At 47.7% G+C, this 13,919-nt stretch overlaps 1 protein-coding gene across 1 annotated transcript in view; it reads right to left on the bottom strand.

Annotated features, from left to right (window-relative positions):
* Positions 1 to 8,102, bottom strand: part of LOC129327190 (zinc finger protein 420-like) — a 39,243-nt gene extending 31,141 nt beyond the window's left edge. Inside the window, exons 1-7 of the mRNA XM_054975673.1 lie at positions 8,067 to 8,102; positions 7,851 to 7,968; positions 7,388 to 7,464; positions 6,740 to 6,866; positions 5,563 to 5,636; positions 5,281 to 5,407; positions 1,804 to 2,596 (exon numbers count right to left, since the gene is read on the bottom strand). Of these exons, the coding sequence (XP_054831648.1) occupies positions 1,804 to 2,596; positions 5,281 to 5,407; positions 5,563 to 5,636; positions 6,740 to 6,866; positions 7,388 to 7,464; positions 7,851 to 7,908 (1,256 nt within the window). The 5' untranslated portion in view covers positions 7,909 to 7,968; positions 8,067 to 8,102. The remainder of the gene's footprint in view (positions 1 to 1,803; positions 2,597 to 5,280; positions 5,408 to 5,562; positions 5,637 to 6,739; positions 6,867 to 7,387; positions 7,465 to 7,850; positions 7,969 to 8,066) is intronic.
* Positions 8,103 to 13,919: the final 5,817 nt, after the last annotated feature.

Raw genomic sequence — 13,919 nt, 5'->3', positions numbered from 1 at the left:
TATGAAAAAGCATAACCTCCAAGCAGTATTCAGACCCACCCGAAAAATACAACAGATGCTACGATCAGCAAAAGACAGTAGAGACCCCCTCACCTCTTCAGGAGTATACCGTATACCCTGCAGCTGTGGACAAGTTTACATCGGGACCACAAAGCGTAGCATCCAGACAAGAATAAAAGAACATGAAAGACACTGCAGACTTGGACAACCGGAAAAATCAGCAGTGGCTGAACATAGCCTAACTCAAACAGGGCACAGTATCTTATTCCAGGACACCAAAATACTGGACAACACTTCCAACTACTTTGTCAGACTGCACAGGGAAGCCATTGAAATTCACAAGCATAAGCAAAACTTCAACCGGAAAGAAGAAACCTTAAGAATGAACAGAGCATGGTTTCCAGTTCTGAAAAACACCAGGCTAACAAAACACTCCACACCCGACAATAGCCCTGCAGAGAAGATTAGCACATCAAGCACCAATCCATATGCAAAAGAACCTCCTCAGGATACAGTGAAGCCTCCCGCCATTAGCATTCCACACCCTGGGAAACTCTTACAGGATGACTCAGCTCAGTCCCACCCCTCCTAAGTAGATATAAATGACCTGCCACATCTTTTCCACACTGTGACACTGAGAGATCTCTATCTTTTGGTTCTACACCTCTGAAGATGCCAGCCACAGCTGCTGGCGAAACGTCAGGAACTACAATGCCAAGACCACGGCAATACAGCCCGGAAAACCCACAACAACCATTGTTCATTTTCAGTTTTTTTTAAAAAAAAATTCAGACCTTATATCAATCTAGCGATAACAACATGCACAAAAAATAAAGGGTGGGCATGCACAAAAGGGTGCAACATGCACAAAAAATAAAGGGTGGACATCGATGATGTCACCGATGACAACAGCATCCTCACTTGAAAATCCTGATTATTTAAGGCAATTTAAATAAACTGATTCCACAAATGTAAAAATGCTGAGGAAGGGAAGTCATATAGAATGGTACCGAAACCAATTCCTATGCTTGTATATTGATTGCTAAGAAAATCAGGAATAAGTTGCGTATGCAGAAAGTTCCAAATTAATCTTGTCTACTCAGACTAGCAGCTGCTTTCCAAGGACTCAGGCAAAGGTCTTTCGCATCACCTACCAACAGGTCCTTCTAACTGGAGATGCTGGGGACTGAACCTTGGACCTTCTGCATTCAAAGCAGATAGTCTGCCACTGAGCCATAGACCCTCCCTAACCATCTCTTTCGCTCTCTATACCTTTAAAAAAATTAGAACAAAACAAATGGGGGGAAAGAACTCTCAACAAATGTCCATATGCCTGTGAGTTTCTCCATGTCAAGACCTCCAAAACTTCAATAAGGCATTCCTTTATTATAAACGTTGATCACTTTTTCCTAGTCCAAACTACGGAAGCACCAATTAAAAGAATAAACAACCACAGTGGAGAGTCCAACTAATGTTTCCCCCTTAGGTATATAGCATTCTTAAACTGAACAAACATCAGGGATATGCCATGGATCCTGACTATATTAGGAGAAAGGCAGGGTATATAAATATTCTAGATAAATAAATAAATACCATTATTATCAACAATTAATATCATATATAACCTGGGCCCAGAAGTGTTGAGTATTGGTATATAGCCTTCCGAACCAAGGGCAAAGTCCACCCAATCAGTGAAGTGCTTGCAAGGTATAAATTGATGGGAAATAGAAGAATTGGCGAGTGGTCAATACCAAGGTGAAGTTTTGTGTGGCCAATGATTTACATAACTTCTATCCATTATGCGTTCTTTGATGTCGGATAAGGTTTGCACTCTGATTGAAGGTCTTTCCACAATCTGAGCAGCGAAACGGTTTCTCCCCTGTGTGGATTCTCTGATGGGAAATGAGATGGGCACTTTGAATGAAGCTCTTCTCACATACTGAACATTTATATGGCTTCTCCCCTGTGTGGATCCTCTGATGTGAACGAAGACTCGAGCTGACTCTGAAAATCTTCCCACATATTGAGCACTTGTACGGTTTCTCTCCTGTGTGGATTCTCTTGTGGTAAGTAAGGGTTATGCTGACTCTGAAGCTTCTCCCACACACGGAGCATTCAAAGGGCTTTTCCCCTGTGTGGATTCTTTGGTGGGCAATGAGGCTTTTGCCCTCTGTGAACCTTTTTCCACACTCTTTGCATTTATATGGTTTCTCTCCTGTGTGGCTTCTCTGATGGGCAGCGAGATGTGCACTCTGAACAAACCTCTTCCCGCATACTGAGCACTCGTACGGTCTTTCCTCTGTGGAGACTCTTTGATAAGAACTAAGGTTTTTGCTCTGACTGATGCTCTTTCCAAGCTCTGAGCATTTCCCTCCACTGTGTGTTCTCCAACGGGGCCTAAGGTTTAATTTACTAGGAAAGGTTTTTGCAACACGACAGAGCTTGTTTCTTTTCTTTCCTTTACCACTTTTTTCTTGGCTTGGGGTTTCCAGACAACTGGCCCCTTCAGGAGCCATGGATTTCTTTGCCTGTTTCTCCTTTGCTTCGGTTTTCTTTCTCTGATGCTCTGTCACTTTCTCAGCCACCCTCACATCGCCTGCGGAAGTAAGAAAAAGAAAACCTTAGTAAAGGAGAAAAGGTAGCCTCAAATCACAAATAACGCAAAGCATTTCTTTTGTGAGTAACAGAAAGCATGTTTCCAGGAGGATTTTGTCCAGGGTAAAAACAGCCTCTGTTGATTTATATGAACAGGCTGACAATATGGTGCAGAGTATGGACTTTCTAAACAGAAAGTTCCAGGCCCATTCCTTGGCACCTCAAAATACCAATGTTTGGAAGACGCCATCCTAGACTTTCGACAATGACTTCCAGTCCAAGGAGACAATATTGGTCAAGGTGGATCAAGGTCTAGACTAGCCCTATGTAGTGCGTTCACTCACTATGCAGGGAGGCAGAACATGCACGAATGAGCTACCCCTGCCCTCTGCCTCTGTGAGATGGCTGAGTGGTTGGCACGGGGTACACATGCAGAGGAACTGCCCACGTGCACACCCTCTCCCTGTGACCAGCAGTGTTCCAAAAGCATCACTTCCTCCATATATTTCTCCTATGCAGACCACTTAAGGCGGAGGCCATGCCAGCTTGCTTGTGCCCTCTTTACCTTTCCACATAGTAAGTGAACATGTGGACACATCAACTGCATACAGCTCACCTGTACGTTCAAGAAGATGAAAGAATTCCACCACCCCCAGCTATTCCAAGAAATCTTTCAAGCCTCATGGGTAATACTTACAATTAATCTCTACCAGAAGGACAGAGTTTGATACATGAGATTAATTTAGCACAGCTACGCCCTTCTAAGCCCATGGGCTCCAGGAAGACTGGAACAACTCAGCATAACAATAATTGTGGGCCACCAAGAAGCAGACGACTCATGGTAACTCTAGGTCTGTAGGGTTTTCAAGACAAGAGAGGAACAGAGGTGGTTTGCCATTGCCTTCCTCTGCAGATCATTTAGGTGGGCAATCATGTTGGTCTGCAGTAGAACAGCAAGATTTTAGTTCAGTGGCACCTTAGAGACTAACAGGAGTTTCACAGTGTAAGCTTTTGAAAGTCAGAGCTTCCCACTCACCTTTGGCAGTGATATAAAGGTTTAGCGATCTCCATTCCGAATCGTGTCTGAAGAAAGGAGCTTTGACTCTCGAAAGCTTATACTCTGAAAATCTTATCTATCTGTCTGTCTGTTTATTATTTACATTATTTCGAGGCCACCTTTCTCACTGAGACTCAAGGCGAATGACACAGTGTAAGTCAATAAATCAACACTTGAGACGTTTAATAAACAATACAGTAGGACAGAGATTGCAGAAATAAGCAATTTAACATCCCATAAATGACAGTAACAGCCTTTATTGAAGCATCTCTTTGAACCATTTCCTTATGGTACGGCCCTATTACCAGTGTATGAAAACCTTCCTCTCTCAGAGGCCACTAGACTAAAATAATAATAGTAACATTCGATTTATATACCGCCCTTCAGGACGACTTAGTGCCCACTCAAAGTGGTTTACAAAGTATGTTGTTGTTATCCCCACAGCAACAATCATCCTGTGAGGTGAGTGGGGCTGAGAGAGCTCTGAGAGAGCTGCAGAGGAGTGGGGATTTAGACCCGGTTCTCCTGATTAGAGTCCTGCCGCTCTTAAACACTACACCAAACTGGCTCCTGCTGTTCTTCTGCGGAGCAACCCATGTCTTCCCTGGTGGTCTCCCATTCAAGTTCTGATTAGAGTCGACCCTACTTAGCTTCCAAGATCTGACGAGATCGAGCTGTACCATGCTGCCTTCCCTTCCAAACATCTGACATGGACCTTGCTAACTAAAGTTTCCAAACAAGGGCAGCCCCATGTAGAGCACTTCACAGTAGTCTAACTGCAAGTGATCAACGTGCAGATTGCCTTGGCTAAAGCATTATTTTCAAGGGAACTGTCCTTGCTGAACTAACAAGGCATTACAATGGACAGACGGAATGTGGTCAAATTACTACTAGAATTTTGACAGGACACAAAGAAAGCAGTCATGGAAAAGGAGCCAGATGCATACTTTAAGGTCACAAGAAAGGGTAAAGAAGCCCCGTCCTGGAGAGAAGCTCCCTCTGAGTGGTGGCAGAAAATGCCATTAAGTCTCAGTTGACTTATGGTGACTGCTCATGGGGTTTTCAAGGCAAGAGATGAACAGAGGTGGTTTGCCATTGCCTGGCTTTGCATAGCGACCCTGGGCTTCCATGGTGGTCTCCCATCCAAGTACTAACCAAGGCTGACCCTGCTTAGCTTCCAAGAGCTGATGAGCTAGGACTAGCCTGAGCCATCCAGGTCAGACCAACCCCCAGTTCCTAGATAGGTGAACCAGGAGGCATCTTCTGACATCTATCTCTGATTCCTCCTGATGTAGCAAACAGGCTTTGCTTTCCTGTCCAAAGACCCCGATGAGGAGGATTTGAAACATCAAAAAGCGGGAAGAGTTTTTAAAAGAGAGAAAGCGCTTGAGTGCTTTTCCAAGTAGGTTTTATGAATTCTTTGATGTTATCTTTTGGGTTTGCTGATCAAAATCTTTTGGCTTTCAGGTCTAATACCTTTTACAAAAAGACAAATAAATGGAGCTTTAAGGGAACAGGGTCTAGCCACTGTCATTTTCAGTGCATTTCCCGCAATGCACTGACACAGAATGACGCCAACAGTAATTTCTATTTTCCAAATTTATCAGGCAAGACAAAGGGTGGCATACCGAGGGAGGTGAGATTCCTGCCGTTCTCCGCCATGACTTCCTGGTGCAGGGCCCTTTGGCCCGGATCCAGCAGAGCCCATTCCTCCTCTGAGAAGAACACCGCCACATCCTCGAAGGTCACCAGACCCTGAAAGAAGAAGGGAAAGTTTTCTCCTTGTGGGTAATCCAGAAAGAGAGTGAAGGCAAGGAGTTCTTCAGCGGGAGCATTCGAACCATCCCCAGTGGAGACAGGACAGGGGACAGAGACCTCTGGAGGGGTCCCCATAAGCATCCCCCATATACCTGATCTGGTTGTTCAGAGGTGGTTTCCGTTCCACCACAAAGAGACGGTCGAGAATGATCTGTCCTTCCATTGCCTGTGAAGGAGACAAAATGGAAAATAGAAAAGAGCCCAGTAGCACCTTTAAGACTAACCAACTTTACTGCAATATAAGCTTTCGAGAACCACAGTTCTCTTTGTCAGATGCAGGCTAACTACAGACTAACATGGCTAACTGAAAATGGGAAATGTGTTCCTTCTCAATGAACCTATAGTTCGACAGTCTTCTAACACTGGAAGAAATGTCTCCCTGGGGGAAGGCAACTCCCACGGCCAACATGATAACATCACTTCCGGAGGTGATGACATCACATCAGCAAATGTGAACAACTTTTTGCCGGGGAGTACTGCGTCCCCCTCCCCCTGATGGGAAGGTATAGCTACCTGGCAACCTTATCAAGCCTTGGCCTGGGGCATGCATACTTCACAGAACCCTTTCTCCCCATTTACCTTTTCCATCTTAAGCTCATCTGGAGAGGCTTTACTCTGCATCCTCTGTTGAGATTAGATATGAGGAAGTACAGAGGAAGGCCCTCAGTCTCCTCTGGGAGTCCTCCAGAATGCCAATCTTCAAGAGATTATGGAGTGTCTACAGCAAGGGTCCCCACTGAAACTTTTCCTGGTGCCTGCCAAATATTTTTAGTAAGTGGGCAGGGCCAGACCCAAGCTGATTGAAAGTAAGCTGTGGCAGCCATTTTGGGGCTGGCTCTGCCTCCTGTGGCGGCCATTTTGTGGCAGCCATTTAGTGACTGCCTGTCACGCTGTGTCCGAATTCGAAAGGTGTCTGTAAGCTTAAAAGATAAGGGACCCCTAACCTATAGCCTTCCATCCCATCCAGGGGTTTGTTGATCTGCTTATTGCAGAGTTCAGTTCTGGCCTGATTTCCATCTTACCCTGTCATGCTACGCTTTAGATTTTTATGCATTGGATAGGTTCATCAGAACTAAATTATCCTGAATACAAATACTACATTTCAACTTGTGATAACCATGCTGCCTTTTTGGCATGGTTAAATGTGCTGGTTTGGACTTAGCAAAATCTTCCAAGTGCTGAAATTCGGTGCAGGAGAGGCTTGTGTGCACATGGCATTGATGCAGACCGACATTGGAAGCGATCCCCGCTTTCAAGAGGGAGCCATACCCAAAGAGGCCAGATTCCTGCCGTTCTCCGCCATGACTTCCTGGTGCAGAGCTCTTTGCTCCGGATCCAGCAGAGCCCACTCCGCCCCTGAGAAATACACCGCCACATCCTCAAAGGTCACCACGTCCTGAAAGAAGGAAACATTTTCTCCTTGTGGATCACAGGTGTGATGGCCGGGAGTTCTTCAGCAGAAGCATACACACCCTCCCTGAAGGACACAAAACCCAGGAAGTGGTATCAGGGACAGAGGCCCCTGGGGGAGTCCCCAGCCCTTCTCCGTAAGCACACACACGTGTGTGTTATGTGCCATCAAGTTGCCTCCGACCTATGGCAACCCTATGAATAAACGACCTCCAAAACATGCTATCATTAACAGACTTGTTCAGTTCCTGCAAACTGGAGGACGTGGCTTCTTTTATTGAGTCAAGCCATCTCGTTTTAGGTCTTCCTCTTTTCCTGCTGTCTTCCTCTTTTCCTAGCATTATTGACTTTTTCAAAGAGTCTTCTCTTCTTACGGTGTGACCAAAGTATGATAGCCTTAGTCTTGTCATTTTAGCTTCTAGGGAGAATTCAGGCTTGATTTGATCTAGTACCCACTTATTTGTCTTTTTGGCTGTCCGTGGTATCCGCAAACACGCGTACCCTTACCTGAACTGGCTGCACAGAAGTGGTTTCCATTCTACCACGAGAAGGTCTCGAATTAAGTGCCAGTGTCCTTCCACTTCCTGTGAAGGAGACAAAATAGGTCTTTTATCCTCTTGGCGGCCAAACTGAATTCTGGTCTGATTTTATAGGTTTAGTCTTTAGATGGTGAGATGCTGCTTTGTTTGCTTATCAATCAAGCAATGAAATAAGAGAATCGAGCTATTCTAAAATACAAATTGGCAAAGATGAAACAGTGGTACACAGTGGTTAGAGCACTGAATGCAGATTAGAGAGGCTCGGGTTTGGATTCTTGGCTCCTGGTTGACTGTGGACAAGACACGCCCAGCCTAGCCTACCTGCAGAGTGAATGTGGGACAGACAGGGAACCCAGTGTCATGAGTGCTGCCCTCAGCTACGAAAAGTGGGATCAAAACGTAATTTTGTACATGTGCCACTTCTGTCTTACCCTCCTGTGTCCCCTTTTGTTGGTCACCCTCCTGTGAGGTCCCGCTGACAACTGGCATTTTCCTGATGTTTAATGGAGTCTTCTTTGCTTCAAGGGAATCAGTTGTCTGAAATAACACCTATGGCATTAGAAAATGAATTAAGAAAGGAAGAGGGCTGGAGGGGTAACGGGCAGGTTTCCAAAGATGAATTCCACCCCTCTTATCCGCTCTCTCACCTGCTTTTCCTGTATCTTTTCCTCCGCCTGGCTCAGGAGGAAGCCTTCTGCCAGGGCCACCGCCTGGGAAGTGGTCTCCGGCCCACATTCCCTGACCCAGCTCTGCATCTCTGGGGACAGGATGGCCAGGAACTGCTCCAGGATCACCAGGTCTAAGATCTCCATCTTGCTGTGCCTTTCCGGCTTCAGCCACTGGCAGCAAAGACGGTGCAGCCGGCTGCAAACTTCCCGGGGCCCCTTGGTCTCCTGGTAGTGGAAACGCCTGAAGCGCTGGCACAGGACATCTGAGCTGATGGTGTCCCTCTCCCGGCCTTTCTGCACTCTTCTTTTCCAGAACCTCCTATTCTTCGCAGCCTTGACGGCATCAGGAACTCTTTTTCTTTTAGGCCTGGCAGAGTTTCCCATCTTTCAGGGGAGGCTCAGACAAAGCTAGAAAATTTTTCTACCGGTTTCTTTCTTAAGTCCAGGAATTGCAAAATGGATGGAGCTACAAAGCCCTGCAAAGCCAACGAGGTGCTCTTGGGGCAAGCTATGACACTCTCTCAGCAGGCAAGCAAAAGAGAATGAAATCAGGCCAGCATCAGAGACTTCCTCTGTAGGAAAGAATCAAAGACAAAACAAAGACTTCCTTCAGCTGCGGCCCACAGAGTAAAGCTTTCCTCGGGTTGAGAGCCATATGGTTCAAACCTAAGAGAGTAGCAATATGTAGGACACTCCTCCAATCATAAAAAAGTGACAGGTGCCCCACCTCCTCCCTCCCTATATGTTAAGATCCACCTTCCTTTGCCCCGGAACTTCTACCCCATGTAGTGGGAAATGACCCAGACCCATGTGACCCCTGAGAGGTCTCCAAGGGTTCATGTGATCCCTCTAAGAACACATCATGACCTGGCTGACTAAGGAGAGGTCTTAGGGCCAAGCTACAAGTGACGCCTGACACAGGTTGGACACTTGTCAGCTTCCCTCAAGTTTTGATGGGAAATGTAGGCATCCTGGTCTTGCAGCTTGTTTCTCTGACTGCTGTCCAATGGACTTTTCAACTGTCACTTGTCCAACATTCCGCCAAGCTGCCTACATTTCCCATCAAAACTGGAGGGAAGCTGACAACTGTTGAACCTGTGTCATTCGTCACTTGTAGTTTGGCGCTTAGTTGAAAGTAAGTCTAAGAGGAAGTTTAGAATCCTTGACATGCACAGATGGAATGTTGGGGAGGCAATAGTTTTGTGAACCCTTTAAGAACTTTTCTCATCATCCCAGAGGCTGTAGCAGGCATAGGTGGAAAGTTGAGGGGTGGTAGCTCCCCAACCCCTGAGAGACCTCTAATGGAGGTGGTTGTGTGGCTCCACTAAGAACTAGTCTCATCGACATGAGACAATAGAAAAGGGTTTCAGGTTTGTGGAATGCTCAGGAAAAACGGTGTGGGGGGAGGCAACAATCTCAGCACCCCCGGACTGATTAGAATGGGTTTCACGTTAGTGGTGTGGTCAAGTGGGGGGTGAGGCTAAACCACCTGACCCTCTGCCATCATCACCCAAGAGACACCCCCACGGAGGGGTTCATGTGACCCTTCTATGGACACACATCATTGCCCTCAACCAAAAGGAAATGGGTTTCAAGACCGTGGTATGTGCAGGCAACTCTAAAGCTCAATCAGTGTCATTTGCCAGTGCTGGGCACTGAGGAAGCCCACAAAATCAAAGCGGGGAAGTATCCTGTGAATTCTGTAGTAACTGATTTCCCTGTCAAGGAGAGGTTAAGTCCCTTGCACCTCCAGGTAAAAAGGACCAGACAATAGGGGAAGTGAAAGACTTCTGCCCGAGACCCTGGATAGCTGCAGTCAGTCTGAGCAGGTAACATTGACCTTGATGGACCAAGGGGCTGATTCCGCATAAGACAGTTTCATGTGCTCATGGGGGTCAGAGGCGAGGGTTGCCCGGTCTTGGTTGGAAAATACCTGGAGATTTGGGGGGTGGAGGACAAGGTTTGGGGAAGGGGCTGGAGCTCAACAGGTTGTAATGCCGTACAGTCCATCCTCCAATGCAGCCATTTTCCCAGGGGAGCTGATATCTGTTTTCTGGAGATCAGTTGTAACTTCAGGAGATCACCAGGCCTCGCCTGGAGGCTGGCAACCCTATCAACAGCAAAGATTCAGTCAGTAGATAGATATCTGAAGAGCTGAGCTGTGGCTCATGAAAGCTCATACCCTACCACGAATATTGTTAGACTTACAGGTGCTACTGTAGAGTCAGCAGATTCAGAAATGCTTCCGGTACTCAGAAGGTTAAAAGGACTGGCACCGATAATTTTTTTTCAGTCCAAAATGATTAAGAGAATCTGGGTTTTCTAACTCAGCACTGCCTTTGGATAGGGCTGGGCAGCCTCCGTCTTTATGGAACTGAGGAGCAGCTCAGGCGTCCGGCTGCCCAAGAAACAAGTCAATTGACAGGTCTGCGAGTTAGGCCCCGTCCTGAAAGGGCAGGATCCGGCCACGGGAACCAACGCCCAGGCTGGACTTCTGTCATGCTCTCTGTGAGGGGCAGCCCTCCTTGCAAACCTCGGGGAAAGTTCAGCCGCCAAGGCTCGGCGCTCCAAGCGTTGACAGGGGCGCACCGCCCAGATCGCCCCCCCAGTTATCAAAAGCTACACTCGCCGCCCCCTTCCTTTGTCTCTATTCACTGCCTGGGCTTCTCCCCACGCCCCGATCCCAATCGTTCTTCCTGCATTACAACGCTCTCCACCCACCCACACCCAAAGGCGCTTTCGGCTCACCAGATCTCGGGGACGGCTGCTGCTACTCGTGAGAAAATGCCCCGCGGCCTTTCTAGGCACGCAGGCTCTCTCCCTTTCCTGCTCGGGCTGCCCCCACCCCGGAAGTCCAAGGGACTCCCGCACGCCCCTCCCTTTTGGCACCTTGGCACGCAGGCCGGGAGAGGCGAGAGCGTTTCGCCAGCGCCGCGGTTCGAAGGAACGCGCAGGAAACGCGTTGCAGATGCGCCTTCTCTTCGTCGTCCTGCCGGTACTGAAATCAGTCGAGGTTCTCTTCCTAGGGAGAAAAGAAACGTGTGTGTGTGTGTTGGGTTGTCAATGGAGGGTGCTCCTTCCTGCCTCTGGCTCCCCCCTCCCTTCCACCCTAGTCTTTGCAAAATGGGCATTTGCATTTATTCGGGGAGAAAAAGCCGAAAGTTGATTCCTGTTGCAGGATCTAAGGCGGTGGGAGGGATGCTGATTTTTTTTGGAGGAAGTTGAGCAAGCTGAAAAGATGTTGGGAACCCGCGTTTAACAAAGGACAGACAAGGGGCTCCTTCCAGCCCCCACCCCTCTCTCTCGCCTTTCCAGACCAAGCTCGGAGGAACCTGGCAGTGGAGGCCGCCTTCTGCTTTGGAGGTAGGATTGCCAGCCTCCAGGTGGGACCTGGGGACTGGCCGGAATTACGTGTGATCTCCAGCTGACAGTTCCCCTGGAGTAAATGGCTGCTTTGGAGGGTGCATGGCTTTATACCACACTGAGATCCTTCCCCAAACCCCACCCTCCCTGGACTCCATCCCCAAATCTCCAGGAATATCCCAAGCCAGAGTTGGCAACCCTACCCCCCAACATAGGGCCAGACTGTCTTCCAAACCTTAAAATTCCAGCCGTTGGATGAATTTGCTTCAGCTGCAGAGTCCTGCTGGGGAACTGCTAGTTCAGCTGAACTTTTGGAGGTGAACACTCCTGAAAAGAGCCAGTTTGGTGTAGTGGTTAAGAGCGTGGGACGCTAATCTGGAGAGCTGGGTTTGATTCCCCACTCCTCCCCTTGAAGCCAGCTGGGTGACCTTGGGTCAGTGGCTCACAGCTTCTAGGAGCTCTCTTAGCCCCATCCACCTCACAGGGTGTTTGTTGTGGGGATAATAATGACATACTTTGTAAACTGCTCTGGGTGGGTGTTAAGTCATCCTGAAGAGCGGTATATAAATAGGTTATTAATAATAATATTTGAGTTTTTCCTCCCTCCCTCCAACTCATTTTAATATCCTGAATTACGAAGAATTCTGGAGAATATGAAAGGTTGCACACCAGTTTATTTGGAGCATCCCTAAAAAAAGGCTTTTGATTTTGCAGTCTACGGAGATCTCAGGTAGCAGAAGTGGTTATAGACCATGTCACCTGTCCTGAGATCCCCCTTTTTTCCTCCTTGCACTGGAAGACCCGTCACCCCAAAAGTAGGTGGCAACGTAAAGTGACGGTGCAGAGAGAAAAGTAACAGGAGGCTCTGTCTGAGGAGAAGCCATTTTTATTTATTTTATTTAAAAAGCTTATTTGCTGCCTTTCTACCATGGAGGAACTCAAACCATGGCAGGAAAAATCCTCGGCGCGGATCCAATATCAACAGGAAGGCGTATCTGGGACAAAATATTAGGGACAAAATAAACATTACTTGTAAAAAGAGTTGGGTGCATATGCAGGTACAAAATGGGACTGTGTCAGATTCAAAAAATGTTGCGGGGGGAAAGCAGAAGCCCCCTCCCCATGCTCCGAGCCCAAATCTGACCCCTGCCCTACTTTAAAAAATCAGTTCCCCACAGCTGCTTTGTGGCTATAGGGAAAGCAAGTTGGGTATGGTTCCCCAGACCGGATCCTTTAAAAAAAATGTCTTTGATGCTGAGCCTGCCTCTCTCCCCCTGGGAGAAAGGTATATTCCCCCAGGCACAGGGGATGCTACCTTAATTAATTAATTTAAAACATTTTCGTCCAGCTTTATCTCCTTGGGCTCACCTTGGTTCATTTCCAACCACTGATAAACTGGCCTCCCTTACAGAGTCAAACAGCTAGGCCGTGACAGATCCAGGCTGGATTGGTGCAATGCATTCTACTTGGGGCTGCCCTTGAAGACAACCTGGAAACTCCAGTTGGTGCAACACACAGCTGCCAGCTTTGGGGGACGTATATTCACCATTTCAAAACAAATTGCTTGCCTCCCTGTTTGCTTCCAGGTGCCCTTCTAGGGGCAGGTTCTTTCCTGGAAAGCCCCCCATTGCCTGGGAGACATCTCTAGTAGGCAACTGTAAACTTTATTCTAATAAATGGATCAAAGAAGGAAAGACATCAATTAATCAGTGGCGGTTCATAAAGGCAATTGATGACAGTCTCAGTCTTTGTGTGATTATTCCCTTGTTTTAGACCCTCCAGGGCAGGTAGCGTGGTATAGTCCAGTCTCATCCCATCTTCAAAGATGGCTTGATGGCACATTCACACACATTCAATGTTCCAGCCTCCACTTAGTCTCTTTTGGGAGAGGGGGAGTGCATGCTAATTCTTAGTGAGGACAAAGAGAAGGAAATGAGGGGAAACTACTGGATGCAGAAGTGCCTGGAGAGGGGGAGAGAAATGTGGGGTTCTGGTTGTGAGAAAGAGGGAGGCTGGAGCAGGAGGGGCTGTTGAGATAGATGTAGTGGCAGAGAAGGGGCCCAGAGAGAGCACAGAGGAATAGAGACAGGAAGGTATCAAAGCATATTTTACTGGATCCTGTTGCTCTTGTGCTTGGCAGATAGTGGCGGTCTCTCTGGAAGAGAAACGACCTATTGGTGGCTGCCATCCCAGCCCTGTGGCGCAGAGTGGTAAGCGGCAGGACTGCAGCCTAAGCTCTGCTCACAACCTGAGTTCGATCCCGGCGGAAGCTGGGTTCAGGTAGCCGGCTCAAGGTTGACTCAGCCTTCCATCCTTCCGAGGTCGGCAAAATGAGTACCCAGTTTCCTGGGGTAAAGTGTAGATGACTGGGGAAGGCAATGGCAAACCACCCCGTAAAAAGTCTGCCAAGAAAACGTTGTGATGTGACGTCCCCCCATGGATCAGTAATGACTCAGTGCTTGCACAGGG

The sequence above is a fragment of the Eublepharis macularius genome, chromosome 4 (genome assembly GCF_028583425.1).
Source record: "Eublepharis macularius isolate TG4126 chromosome 4, MPM_Emac_v1.0, whole genome shotgun sequence".
Lineage (NCBI taxonomy): Eukaryota > Metazoa > Chordata > Lepidosauria > Squamata > Eublepharidae > Eublepharis > Eublepharis macularius.
Note: the sequence above shows the minus strand (reverse complement) of the source record. Positions and strands in the feature narration are given on the sequence as shown.